Raw genomic sequence first — 12871 nt, 5'->3', positions numbered from 1 at the left:
AAGCTGCAGTAGGTCACTTTTTTAAAAAAATATTTTTTACATATTTGTTAAAACTGTCACTAAATTAAGCAGAAATGTGTCCATCTCTGCATCAGTTTTGAATCCTTTCAGGACGCCTAGGTCCCTCCACCTCTGAAAAGCTGCTCTGATGTTTGCCCTCGTTTTATTTTCGGGCTTGCTTTTCATCACGGGTCTTCTTCTGTTTACCCGTCTTTGTTTTCTGAGCAGGTGCCACTCGAGATATTGGCAGTTTTCCTGTAACGTTGGGTTGTTTCGCCACCATTAGCACAGCTGCAGCACACCGTCAGTCTTGAGCTTGAGGTGTGAGGAGCACCAAGGCATTTCTCCTGGCTTTGATTTGTTCTTTCTGATCGGGAGCGGTCTATTTATTATTTATTTTCTTTTAAGAAAAATCTGCATTTTTTTAAATATGAGCTAAAGTTATTACAGTATATTTACTAACAAATTGAAAAAGACTGTTTGTTTATTTAAATGTATACAAGTTTAGTAGTTAATAATGTACAACTTTTGAAAAACTTTGGTGTAGCAGTCTATTATAAATACAGTTAAAAGCATTTTGGAGGTTTTATGTGAAATCGCCTCAATTTAAAATTTTATAGATATTTGAAGCCCCCTTTTTATGTATGAGGAAAGTGCAAAAATTTAAGTGTCACATAGTTAAGATTGTGTATTTTATAGTTGTGGAGATTTTTGACCTTGTCCTTTCTATTGATGATTTGTCTAAAATTGTTATTAAAAGAACATGAAGGGTTTGGTCAGGATCCCAGTAATGCAGTGGGAAGATTAGCAAAGTTGTGAACTCATCCCCAGTGTTTTTTAGGAAATATCTCTTCAATGGAAATCATATTTTGCTTCCAAGCAGCCAGACTTTCTTGCAGTATTTTAAAGTGGTCTTTAGTGATATCTGTTCGTACTTTCTGAAGGTCTATCAAACTTTTATTTTGGGACTTTGACTGCTTTATCACTCTTCTTCAGTCCAGTGCCTGACCATTTTCTGAAAATGTTTTAAGCCACTCAACTCTGACATAAAAAAAAGACTCCTGAACTCAATAGATTAACCGGTGTTGTCAATGCACAAACTGGCAAAAAAAACGTTTTTAAATTGGATCTTTGTGTCTGTGTGGCACAATTTGTTCCCATTTTTTTTATTTGACTTTTTGAAAAATACAAAAGATAAAACAGTTTGGCGTGTAAAAAAAAAAAAAAAAAAAAAAAAATCTTTTCTCAGCTGAAGGAACATTCCTCTTTCCGATCCTGTCAGGTTTCTTAAAAACACTCAGGTACTGCTTAACAGTTTCTTCTTAGGTCTGACACTTCTTTCACCTCGAGTTGTTCACTTTACTCTTTATTTAAGCACATTCTTCACAATATGCAGTTGTGGTCAGGTTAAAGGACTGGAAAGAAAATAATTGGGGAAAAAACCCAAAGTCCAAAGAAAAACTTTGAAAGCCTGGAGAACAATCAAGACTGCTTTAAAAAGTTGTATTTTACATGAGTTGTTTGGTCTCCCTAACTAGTTTCCTCTTGTCTGATCAGTGTGCTGGCAGCCATTTTGAATAAATCGGAGTTTAATTAAGAGCTTATGATCTCTTTTATTGCTTCTTTATTTAACCATCAGATACTTAAAAATCTCTTGGTTTTTTTTTTAGCTCTCCATTCCATATTTTTCCCAATATCACCTCATGCACAGACGGCGTTCTTTATTCTGTTTCTTCAGACAGGTTTTGATGTCTGTGGAATTTGTTCCAGTAAAACTCGGCTATACTTGATTCCACATATTCAGATTTAGAGAAAGCTGCAAACAGTGAAATCAGCTGGTGAAGTGATTGGTTGGAACAAAGTCCTGCAATCTCCTGGGCTTCAGTGCAGCCCAGATGAGAAGCACAGCTCCGCAGCAAAGTGTTCAGAGCTTTTTTTTTCCCCGTTTTATGCTGTCCATGCTGCCCGGTCCACATCCCCCTCAGTAGACGAGATCAGTTTGTGCCAAAATAGGGTCCATGTTTCCATCAGTGCTGTCCTCCTCCCTTCACAGCAGACTTTGACTCGGTGTTGGACACGCTGTCAGCTGCAAAAAGCTCAAACCAGACAGTGACGCTATCCACAGCGTGAGCAGCCAACTGCCTGTCGACTGAGTTTCATGCTGGAGGGTTCACGAAGTGAATATCGTTAATCCAGTGGAGAGCTGACATGCCTTTAAGCCTGTCTTACAACACGGCAGCTGGAATTTATATCCGAGGATTCGTTATTCTTATGAATCATGATTTAAATATAAATAATGAGCATTCCAAAAACTTACTGTTTCATTAGGGGGCGACGGGAGAATCTGAAACAAATCATTTTAGGCACCTGATTTAGATTAGGCAAGCATGTATAAGTGAACAAACTGTACAGATTTATCTAAAATAAGTAGTATTAACTTTATATGTAAGCAAACTTTTTCCACCAACATGAGACGATCACATTATTTACGCATAAATATGCTTATCTTTCATGTGTCCCGTTGCACTGTTTGTTTGTGATAAAGCACAGACGCTCAGCTTTGCATGCCTCAAGCTCTCTCAGTAACATGTCTTTTTATAAAACTCTCAGGGATTTTGCTCTAAGGATTAAGTCTTCTGAATACTTTATTTCTTTGACAAGATGATACAGACTTGAGTCCTTCACAGCCTCCCAGCTCTAATTCAAGCACAGTCATAGCTGTTATTCAAAAAGCGCCCTAACTCTACCTGACTTTAGTTTCACTGGGGAGATGCTGTTGGAGTTACGCTGCAGTCTTTAGGTGTAAATGCTTGCACCACTAAGCTGCCAGAAGCAATGGAAGAGAACTTTTTGAATATACAACAATCTTTGGTTATTAAATGGAAACATTTAGTTGCTGATGGACTACTTGTTCTCTTTGAGGTGGAATCAAAAGGTTACACAAACCGTGGGGCTCAAAAAAAGTGTCACAAAAAGCATAAAATAGATTTTAAAATAGTCTATGGCTTTCAGGTTACTAAAAGGATGTTAAATTTATGGTTTATTCAATTAAGAAGAAGGTTTTCCTGTGATTTTATTCACCTTAAAAAAGATTTCTCAGTCCTGTACCACTTTATCAGTGTCAGGTGCTGCTGTTTTGTTAGAGATGGACTCTTCTGGCACAATGGTTATAGGAATAATGGATCCTGCAAGTCTTTTTCTCATGAACAAAGTAGTTGTTTAATAGCTGTTCTGAAAATCCATAAACTCAGCTTTAACCACCAGTTACCAATAGCTACACGTTAAAAAGATCTTCCAAAAAATTGCTTCTAGTTGCTTAAAGATCACTATTGTTGATAGTGCCGTATATAACAGTTTCAATCAAACTTTATTTGTACCCGTAGGCAGATTTGATGCCAGTGAAATGAGTCTACTTCCTCTTCCATACACAAGACATGATGTAGATGTAAAAATAAACCCATCTTGATTAAATAACTCCCCCCATCTTTAAGAAGATATAACAAAATAAGATAAAATGGGGGAAAACAAGATTACTGGATGAACTGTAGTGTTTATTAAATAAATAATAATAATATATATTTTTAATTCATGTATAGTGTTTTTTATATGGTACAATAGCATATTAATGTAAAAGGCTTAGACTGTTCAGGGCAACAAAGAAACAAGAGAAATCATCTGTTTTTATTTTCTGAGAAATTTGAGGATATATATTCAAGAAAAGAAGGTTTGTATTTTTCCACACAATAGAAAAATGGTAAACTGTGCCTAAACAAAGGAGCAAGAACATATCAAATTCAGCGTAAACAAAAGAAAATAATACATATTTGTATGCAATTTCTCAGATGAAAATGGTTGAGAAAGAATGGAGAAATAACCGAGCCTTTGCTGAAATAGAACTATACACTGTTTTTTGAAGAAAATAAATAAAAACACCATTTTCAATAGGAATGAACGAGCTTGTGACTGAACACCATGGTCTGACTCCACTAAGACATGCATGTGATTGGCTGTTTTCAGGCTGTTACTGCACAGACATTTGCTCACATTAAAGCAATCCTCAAATACCTTTTTGTTCTCTTTTCAGTAGCAAACAAAACTTTGCACCAATGCCGAAGTCTATCAAGAATAAAGATGGCGAAGGACAGTCTTTATAATCACAGTATCTGACAAAATGTGTGTAACAGCTTGTTGATGACAACAGCTGTCTCATATAAGAAGAAGGGGAAGAGCCTGGAGAAAGTTTAATTTGATTGACAGCGGTGGAGAAGCGGACCAACTGCTGTTCTCAAAGATTTATGGAAATGTTTTTGCTCAGCCTCCGTTGGCTCATAGACATACTGTATGTGATGTGCCCTTTCTAACTGAGCCATGACTAAAACTTCAAAGAACTCTTCTAAAACAAGTGCCCGGATTTCTTTTATGTAAACACACTGAAGGATCGTCTCGGCTCACTCAGAGCCTCTTGTAGAAAAGCCTCTTAGAAAGCACTCAAGTTTTAAATTCAGGTAACCAAAATGGAACTCGGTAATTTAAAGGCTTCATTACCGAAACACAAGTCATAAATGTGGGCATATTTATTATAACTGAGATATTTAAAGCAGCATATAAATAAGTATTAATTTAAAGCCAAACTCAGGGTTTTTTTATGATCCTGACTAGAGTGTTTATTCCCTGGTAGACGAGCCATGACTGACTGTATCTGCAGGATAAAATGAACAACATGTGGACAATTTCTTTTTCTTTTACGAGCATAGAAGTTGAAGGAGAAATCCCCCTCAGCTATTGTACACAACTGAATGATAAGTCGGTGCAACAAGTAGGAGAGGAGAAACGCTTGAAACTGTGGTATATTCTGAAACTGGTAATTGGCCAAAACCCAACACAGAACCATAGTATACTGCATGAGAACGTTGATGGGTTTCTGGCAGTGCTCAGATACGCATGCATAACCGTTCTGCGTGTGCTTGTTCTCAGAAGTCTTTAGCTTTAGACCAACAATATTGTTTATTTCTGTTCCTCAGCAGTGCTTTTCCACCTCCTCGTGGTTTACTCGTTTGGCGGAGGCTGTCAGAAGGCTGTTCACATCATTTCTTTCCAAAGTATCGGTGTAGTGCTTCTAATTAAAGCATAACACATGGGTCACTTTTCTGAGAATCTACAGAAAAGAACAAACTCCATGCAGTCACCTTAAGCTACGTTTTGCCTTTTCATGTGCTGTAATCCAATTATTTTCCTATATTATGCATTCACCGTTTTCTACAATGGCATTGTAGGGAACACCACAGGCTGTTTGGACCACTGTCATAGCAGCGAGCTCTTGTAAACAAATTGAATTTGTGTAACCTTGCTGACGGGTACAAACTGCAACGTCCAGACTGGCTGGTGAGAACGGCGTCCCTGATGTTTGGAGCCCAGTGGAAACATGGTTATTACGGCCAGAAAGAGTGAACTCACCGCCTACAGTGGCAGCCAGCTTGTTTTGTTGTATGGATGATGAAGTTGATGTATGGGCCCCTCGCATGCGCAGAACAGCCACAGTCTCTCTACCCAGTGATGAATTGCTTCAATACTTTGGGCTATTGGAAAAGACCGAAGCGCACAAGATCTCATCTCAACTCCTCCTTTCTATTTTCTCCATTTTCCATTTTGGCAGATCTCAAATAAATTGTATTGTTTTTCTTTTTGTCTTGTCCTTGCTTCCTTTCACTCCTTCCGTGTTCCTCCATTTATAGACTCACTCCTTTTGTAGAACTTTTAATGAGGTAAAAGGTATGCAAGAGTGCACTGGAAACACTTGACAAAGCACTTTTGAAAGATTACGGCTGACTAACAGCACAGTGGCGTCTCCCCGCCATTGTCTCCCTTCTTTCTTTTCTGCATCTGTCCACTTGAGAAAGAGGGTGCGACAATGAGCATTGCAATGGAGGCAAGATTAAAATCGGATGTGAATTGGGCTGGAGATTGGTTTGCAGGCTGAAAATGGAAGCAGGGAGAACACTGGGTGAACGGATGAACACTGAGGGAAAGTCACAGTTAACGAGTCTGTGTGAGAGGATGGTGTTGGAGGATAAAACTGACTGAGAACAAGGACTTGTTCTCATATGTGCACGGAAAGTAACTATATATGTGTGTGTTCTCACTGCATTACTAATTTAGTCGTTTAATGACATCCTCTCTGAGAGCATCCAGAGGCTGGTTTGAAAGCAAACTGTCAGTCGGTGTTTTACGTCGCCCATTAAAGCACTCTGGGTGTTGTGTTTTTCATCCCACATTTCATGTCATTAGTCACCTTCTAAGTGAATTAAATGAGAAATTGCCTGTTACAGGAGCCAAAACAGGTTTTGCCACAAAAGTTGGAGCACAATAATCTCTTCCTAATGACTTATGATAATCATTTGAGGCTGAGTCTTGTGGAGTATTTATGGGTGTCTCTAGCTCATATTGATGGATGATTATCTGATAGTTTTATTGCTTTCTTCTCGACGCAAGTTTTCAGCATCAACAATGGTAAACTGTTCGACCGCACCAGTTGTTGACTGCACTCTATTTTCCAGTGTTTGGTATCAAATTATTTCCAGGCAGAGGACTCGATCGATTGTTTTGTTGCTGTAAGAGCCAAAGACACTTTCCATAAAACTTTCATGTTGTCTGCTTTCCGCTTTGCCTCAGCAGGAGTCGGTGTTTGGATCTTAGTTCTTATAAAGTCGCCCTTTTGATTCTTGCATTTATTTTAAACTATGCTTTCCTATTTTTTTTTTTTTTCTTTTCACAGTGGCAAACATCTTGTGGCGTGAAGAAGGTATGTGTGGAATGCTCCTGTTCCTCCATAACGTTCATTAACCTGAGTTAATTGAATTTGTGTAATAGAGTTACTGAACTGTGATGAAGGATTAAATGATTTGCTGCTTTAATAGCAGATAACTGGTTTCTGTATATTCACACTGTGCTGTCTCTGGAGCTTTTGCAGACATGTAATAGGGCTGACGCTGTTTCTCCTGCAGGTCTTGGCATTGGAAACATGTTTTACGTGTTTTATGAAGATGGGATTAAAGTCATTCAGCCGGTGGCATGTGAGATACAGCGACACATAAAGCCCAGCGAGAAGCTGCTTTCTCTGCAGGTGAGAGGGTAAAAAACTAAAATGTGCAGCATTTTCTCTTAATCTCCCATAAATATTTTCTGTTTTTAATCAAATTTTTAAATGCCATAAGAAAAGCCTAAACCAGCAAAAAAAAAATTAAACCTGCTAAAACCTATTTATTTTTATTCTGCAGGATAAAAGCTACACCATTTTGTTTGCCGGTGTGATCTCATGGCACGTTTAATTAAAGCATGGTTTATTCTTGGCATTAAAGTTAATTAAGACCCAGAACTGCAGTGTAAAATGGCACAAACTAGATGGGACCAATACTTTTTATTGAATACTTTTTTTTTTTGGTGCCAAAATAGTAAAACTTGTTCAGATTCCCAAACAACTTTTCTGAATCACTCCTGCCAGGAACTTTCATATTTGTTTAGTTTAAACTATTGAAGAACCACATCAAGAAGATCAAGACTGTTGTTAGCAACATTTTTATCTTATCTTTCTAAAGATCGATTTACAAAAATGTTTATGATCTAAATATCTTTCTGTAAACCTTGTATTTTGCTGGTCTTACGCAGCTTTCAACCCTGGATGTTAAATTACAGCCATGATTCCCGTTCAGACCTCGATCAACAGGGACAGGTTCAGAGTCTGCTGAGGTTTCCCACCGTGGATCCATCACAGCTCAGACAAAACTAGAGAAATTGTGTTTTCTAGGAAAATTGAGAGTGATAGCTGCGCGCTAAATGGAATTGCTGAAATTTGCTAAAAAAGCTGAAACTAAGTTGTTAAAACCGAAAGTAGTAGAAAACAAGAGCTACCTAGACGGTAAAAGAAGAAAACGGTAAATAAAAACCAATAGTAAAAAAAAAGAGCCAGTTTTCTGAAGCAAATTTTAAAGTGAATAATTAAATTTTGCAAAAAAATTAAAGATTGCAATAACTAAAAGTTGGAGCACACCATTCCTGATTGAGCCCAATGTTTTGATTAATGACTAAAACAGTACAAATTTGCAGGAGAAGTGTGAAAAAACAACAACAATAGTCTGAATGCTGAATCAGCATTTATACAATTAGAACATAAACCTTCTGTACATAAATCCTGAGGCACCTGCAGTGTTTTCCTCTGCCAGTGACCCACACAAACAAACAAACATATGGCGCCATCTTCATTCCTCCTACTTTTTAAATGAACTAAACTGAGAACTCTGTGGCAGAGTGGATAATTTGGGAAGTTTTTTACTGACCGGGCGTGTCCACAAGAGTCGTAAATTTAGACTAAATTTTTTATTTTAGCAAATACTGTTGTGTAGTAAGGGTGTAAATGAAGCCAGGTAAGCTGCTAACTCTGTAGAATCCATCATGGCCACCTTCTAAATTATTTTTTTCTCAGTTTATTTATAAATATTGATTATTGTAGTTGTCAGGGACTTACTGATGGGTCCACATTCAACAGTTCAGTTGTGTTTTTCACAGAAAACGATGCCCAAAGGACACGGGGGCCACCATACAGTGTCAAGTCAGACTGTTTAATTCAATTCATTGACAGACTACATGCAATCAGAGGCGGTTTCACCTCTCAGCGGACTTTTTTACACCCAGCTGCCCTCCTAAATCACCGTTTATCACCAGAGCTCTCGGGCAGAAAAGCATTGGGAGCTGTAAACTGATGGATACCTGTTAGATTTACATGTGTTTTCAAAAAGACATTTTCCTCCGAGCTGCTTTTCATCCAGGAGCCTCATGCTGATTGGATGACGGTTATACATAAAGCGAAGCCATGAATGCACAACAATCAGCCAAGTGTTCCTCTGAGAGGTGTGTTTGTATTAGGATATCAATCACTCCGAGCGTTGTGATGTCAGCTCCGGTACCATCTCGCTGGACTGCACAGGGAACACGGAGCCATTCCCAGCATGGCCCTTACATTTCCTCCATCACACACGAGCATTGATTGATTTGTTATGGTAATCACACAGCCCATCCAGTATTAGATCCCGCTATAAGGCACTCATCTGCGATGCACACTGTAGTGAGGAAAACACCTTGATATTTAGGTGTAGTAAAGCCAGTCCAGGAAGTACTTGGACAGGAGGATCTGAGAGGTTGTATTAGTGTTTTGTTGCTGCTGCCACAAAATAGTGTTGAGTACTGCTTTGTTGTTCAATGTGAGTCTCTCATTATGTAAAACCCTATTCAGACATGCTCTGCCTGCCATTAATCAGACAGCAGCTGAACGTGTCAATGTCATTTCTGAATTACCTCCCTGCTTCCTTTTTATTTTGCTACAAAAATCTGAATTGGTTGGATCCTAGTAACATGCACAGATCGGTTTAAACATGTCACAAGTTTGAACTACTGCTGTCAAATGAACGAGGAGATATTTACACGAACCCTGGGTCGATTTGGCCTCTGATTAGCTGCTCAGGATTGTGTTGATAAATAAAAACTAATTTTATTCCTTTATGATTTTAATTAAGTCCTTTTCGAAACAGACAACCCCAAGGCTAATGTCTTTATTTTAAACGAACACTGCAAACATTTGGGTTTGATGTACAAAAATAAAAATTAGGCGCAAGTTTTCAGCTTTTATTTCCAGGCATTTAGACTTGTTACACAACTTGAAATATTACTGTTTGCAACAAAACTACTGATGTGAAGAATAACCAATTCGTATTGATTTACGAACGCTGGAGTACCCTAACCTCCAGTAACGATGCAGTTTTGGGATTAAATCTAAATGTCTTTGTACCAATAAAATCTAATCTGTTTAATAATTAAGTCAGTTTTTACATCCAGGGACCCACTATAACAATCTGACAAGTTGCAGTGATTCCCTCTTCATTTTTGTTTTCACAGCTGTATTTCTGGCTTCTCTTCCTGCTGTTTAGCTGAACTTTGGCCTTCATGTTTTTAGTGTACAGAAAAAACAAAATAATTGGTCACTTGATTTACTGTTCATTGTTGTACAAAAAAAAAAGAACATCCTTAATCAGGGCTCTGTCACTTGCTCACAGGTTTTCTTGAAAGAAGCTGTAAGGACTTCAACTTAAAAGTGACCAGCGTGTAAAAGACTAAAACTCATTTTTATATCAAACCCCTTATAGCCAAGTTTCTATGTTCGAAAAAGAGTTTTAAACAGGAAGTATGTATTGTTGATGCACAGTTAATATAGACTCATTTATTTTTGGTGTGTGGTCACAAAAAAAATTATTGAAACAATCAGTTTTTTCAAAAGCATAATTTAGAAGGCAATCACTGGCATTGTACAAACCTCAAAGGACTTCATCAGCGCTCATTTGCATTTCTGTCACCAGAAGCATTTTTTGAGTCTTTGGTGTTTCAGTGGGATGTTGTTTACTATAAACTGTGATGAGCAGCATGCTGGTTCAGCAGGAATTAACAGTTGGACGCATGGCTAAAATCTGTTGAAATTCTCCCACATATTTTTTTTTTTTTTTTCAAAAAACACAAGAAAGCAATCCAATTACAAGCCTCTATGTTTAGTAAATCCTTATGTCAAAATAAAGTAGTACAAAGCCCCAACTCCCACTGATTTAGCTGTCGTTTGGAACGACTGGCTGCTGACACCAGGAACTGGACAGCAGTTTGGATTTAGACGCTGCAGAAAGGAGATACAGTCTGATGCTTTATAGCACCTAATGCTGTTTTTAGGCAGCTTCCACATTCCAACATTTTTGTCACAAATTATCCTGTGGCTTTCATGCAGAATATCACAACCCTCGTATTTCTTAAGTGTGCCTTTTAAATCTCACCTTGCTCTTTTATTGACAGAGTCAAAATCCTTTAAATAAAATCTCACAGTAAAATTTATTAGGTACATTATTTTATTGTTTTGAGTCCCGAGTTGAGGAACTGATAGGATTCATGAAAAACATTTCAATTTGTATCTGAAGACTGCAGCAGCTCCCATAGCAGAGGAAAAAAATATGGTTCTATATTCTTTAAAAGCTGTAAATTATTACTTAAATCATATACATGAAATGCACCCACACACAGCCTGACAAATACAGGGAGAAATGAAGCCGCCTCCATTCACACCCTCAGCTGGGTGTCAGCTGTTCGATTTCTCTTCTCTTAAAGGTGCAATAAGTAAGATATTTACAGCCCATAGCATCAAATGACCACAGCGTGGGTCTGCAGGGGTGACACAGAGTTCAATACAATGACTCAACGTTTACCTCGGGAAGGGCAGGAGTTTCTGAGCTTTAATGCTGACGCCTCCGATCCACTTTGGATCAAAATATTGTCACGTTTGGATGCTCTTGGACGTGAGAGGCTAATAAATCTAATTACTTTAATTTCTATTTGTTTTCTTGATTACATCAGCTTAATTTGGCCTTGAGTGAAAATTGCAGTAAAGTTTAGTAAAATTCGTACTTTAGATAATTAATTGGAACTAAGAGAAGCTGCTCTGTTGCACCGGTCACGGTCAGACTCTTTGGTTGTAAATATGAAAGTTCATCTTGCTGTGGTGGAGCCCTACATTCATCCTTTGTTGGCTGGCAGTGGCATCATTTGTCCTGCTGAGTCTGGATCAGAGGACTGGAAACAGCCTAAAGTTTTAGTTGACCGTAGATCGGGTGAAGGGGAAAATGGCTCCTGAGACAGAAGGCTGGGAAGGTTCCTGTTGTCCAGAAAAGACCGGAGCTGCCAGGAATAAAGGCGGAGCAGCCGCAGATCATCTGCAGGCTTTGTTCTCTGAATTATATCTGGACAAATGAGCCTGATTACAGAGATTTTGCAGGAACCTGTAAAGCTAATTTATCTAAGTTGCCAGCATAACTTGGCTCACGTCTGTGTAAATGATAAGACTGAGATGGTAAACAACACAGGAAAACGAAGGTAATTAGTTTTTAATGACACGTATTTTGCTGTAATATGAAAAACAATTAGCTAACAGTGAATGTGTGTGCTTTTGTTTTTGCAGGAGGAGGTGTGCCCCACCTCACCTGGAGAGACGGTTCAGAGGTGTGTGTGGTCATCAGCTGTCAACATCAAGGACAAGTTTATTTATGTGACACAACCAACCTTGGACCGAGTGCTCATAGTTGACATCCAGTCTCAGAAAGCTGTTCAGGTAATTTTCTAGATAAATTATAAATCTGAGCTCTTGTCAGTTTGAAAACTCGGGAACGTCTGACCGTTTTACACAGAGGGAAAAAAGAATAAAAACGTGTCCTGGTTGTTCCTTTGGACAAGTAAAAAAAACACTTATATAGAAATCTGCCTCCATCTGAGCCATCGGACCTCAAGGTTTTTCCTCTTTTTTTCTTCTTCACTTTGAAAACATCTCACAGGAGCCTTTAGTGCATCATTGAGACACACGGCTGCTGTCTGTTATTCATTTTGTTGAATGAAGGACACGTTTCTTTCACTAAGTCTTACTCTACCTTTTGATCAAGAACTCAGTTCGTTACATTGTTGTTGATCGAGAAAAGTACTTATCTGAAAGCTTTGAACGATACGCCTCAACTTTTACACAACTTGAACAAAAAAAGTGTATCGGCTTTGCTTGGGCTTAAAATCCTCTATTTGGGTAGGAAATTAAAGTTGCCTTTTGTTTGTGGTAGAATCAGACTTAAAATCAAGACATTTAGTTTAAAAAATACTCCTAATAAAGCATTAATAGCTTGTCATTTCTGTTTGTCTGACTCAGATTCCCCAGATATCCAGAATATTTATAGCAAATGTACCCAAGAGACATATTAGCGCGGCATTCCTTAAAAAATGCAACAGATAGTTGTCTGATTAAAAGAAAAAAATC

General features: G+C 38.1%; 1 protein-coding gene across 3 annotated transcripts in view; it reads left to right on the top strand.

Moving 5' to 3' along the window:
- fstl5 (follistatin-like 5) overlaps window positions 1-12871 on the top strand; it is a 151873-nt gene that overhangs the window by 128606 nt on the left and 10396 nt on the right. For all 3 annotated transcript variants that reach the window (XM_017417479.2, XM_017417480.3, XM_025006188.2), the window contains 3 exons: window positions 6773-6799; window positions 7002-7120; window positions 12035-12184. In XM_017417479.2, the coding sequence (XP_017272968.1) occupies window positions 6773-6799; window positions 7002-7120; window positions 12035-12184 (296 nt within the window). The remainder of the gene's footprint in view (window positions 1-6772; window positions 6800-7001; window positions 7121-12034; window positions 12185-12871) is intronic.

Source organism: Kryptolebias marmoratus, linkage group LG9, assembly GCF_001649575.2.
Source record: "Kryptolebias marmoratus isolate JLee-2015 linkage group LG9, ASM164957v2, whole genome shotgun sequence".
Lineage (NCBI taxonomy): Eukaryota > Metazoa > Chordata > Actinopteri > Cyprinodontiformes > Rivulidae > Kryptolebias > Kryptolebias marmoratus.
The sequence above is the reverse complement of the archived record's forward strand: the minus strand, read 5'-3'. Positions and strand labels throughout refer to the sequence as shown.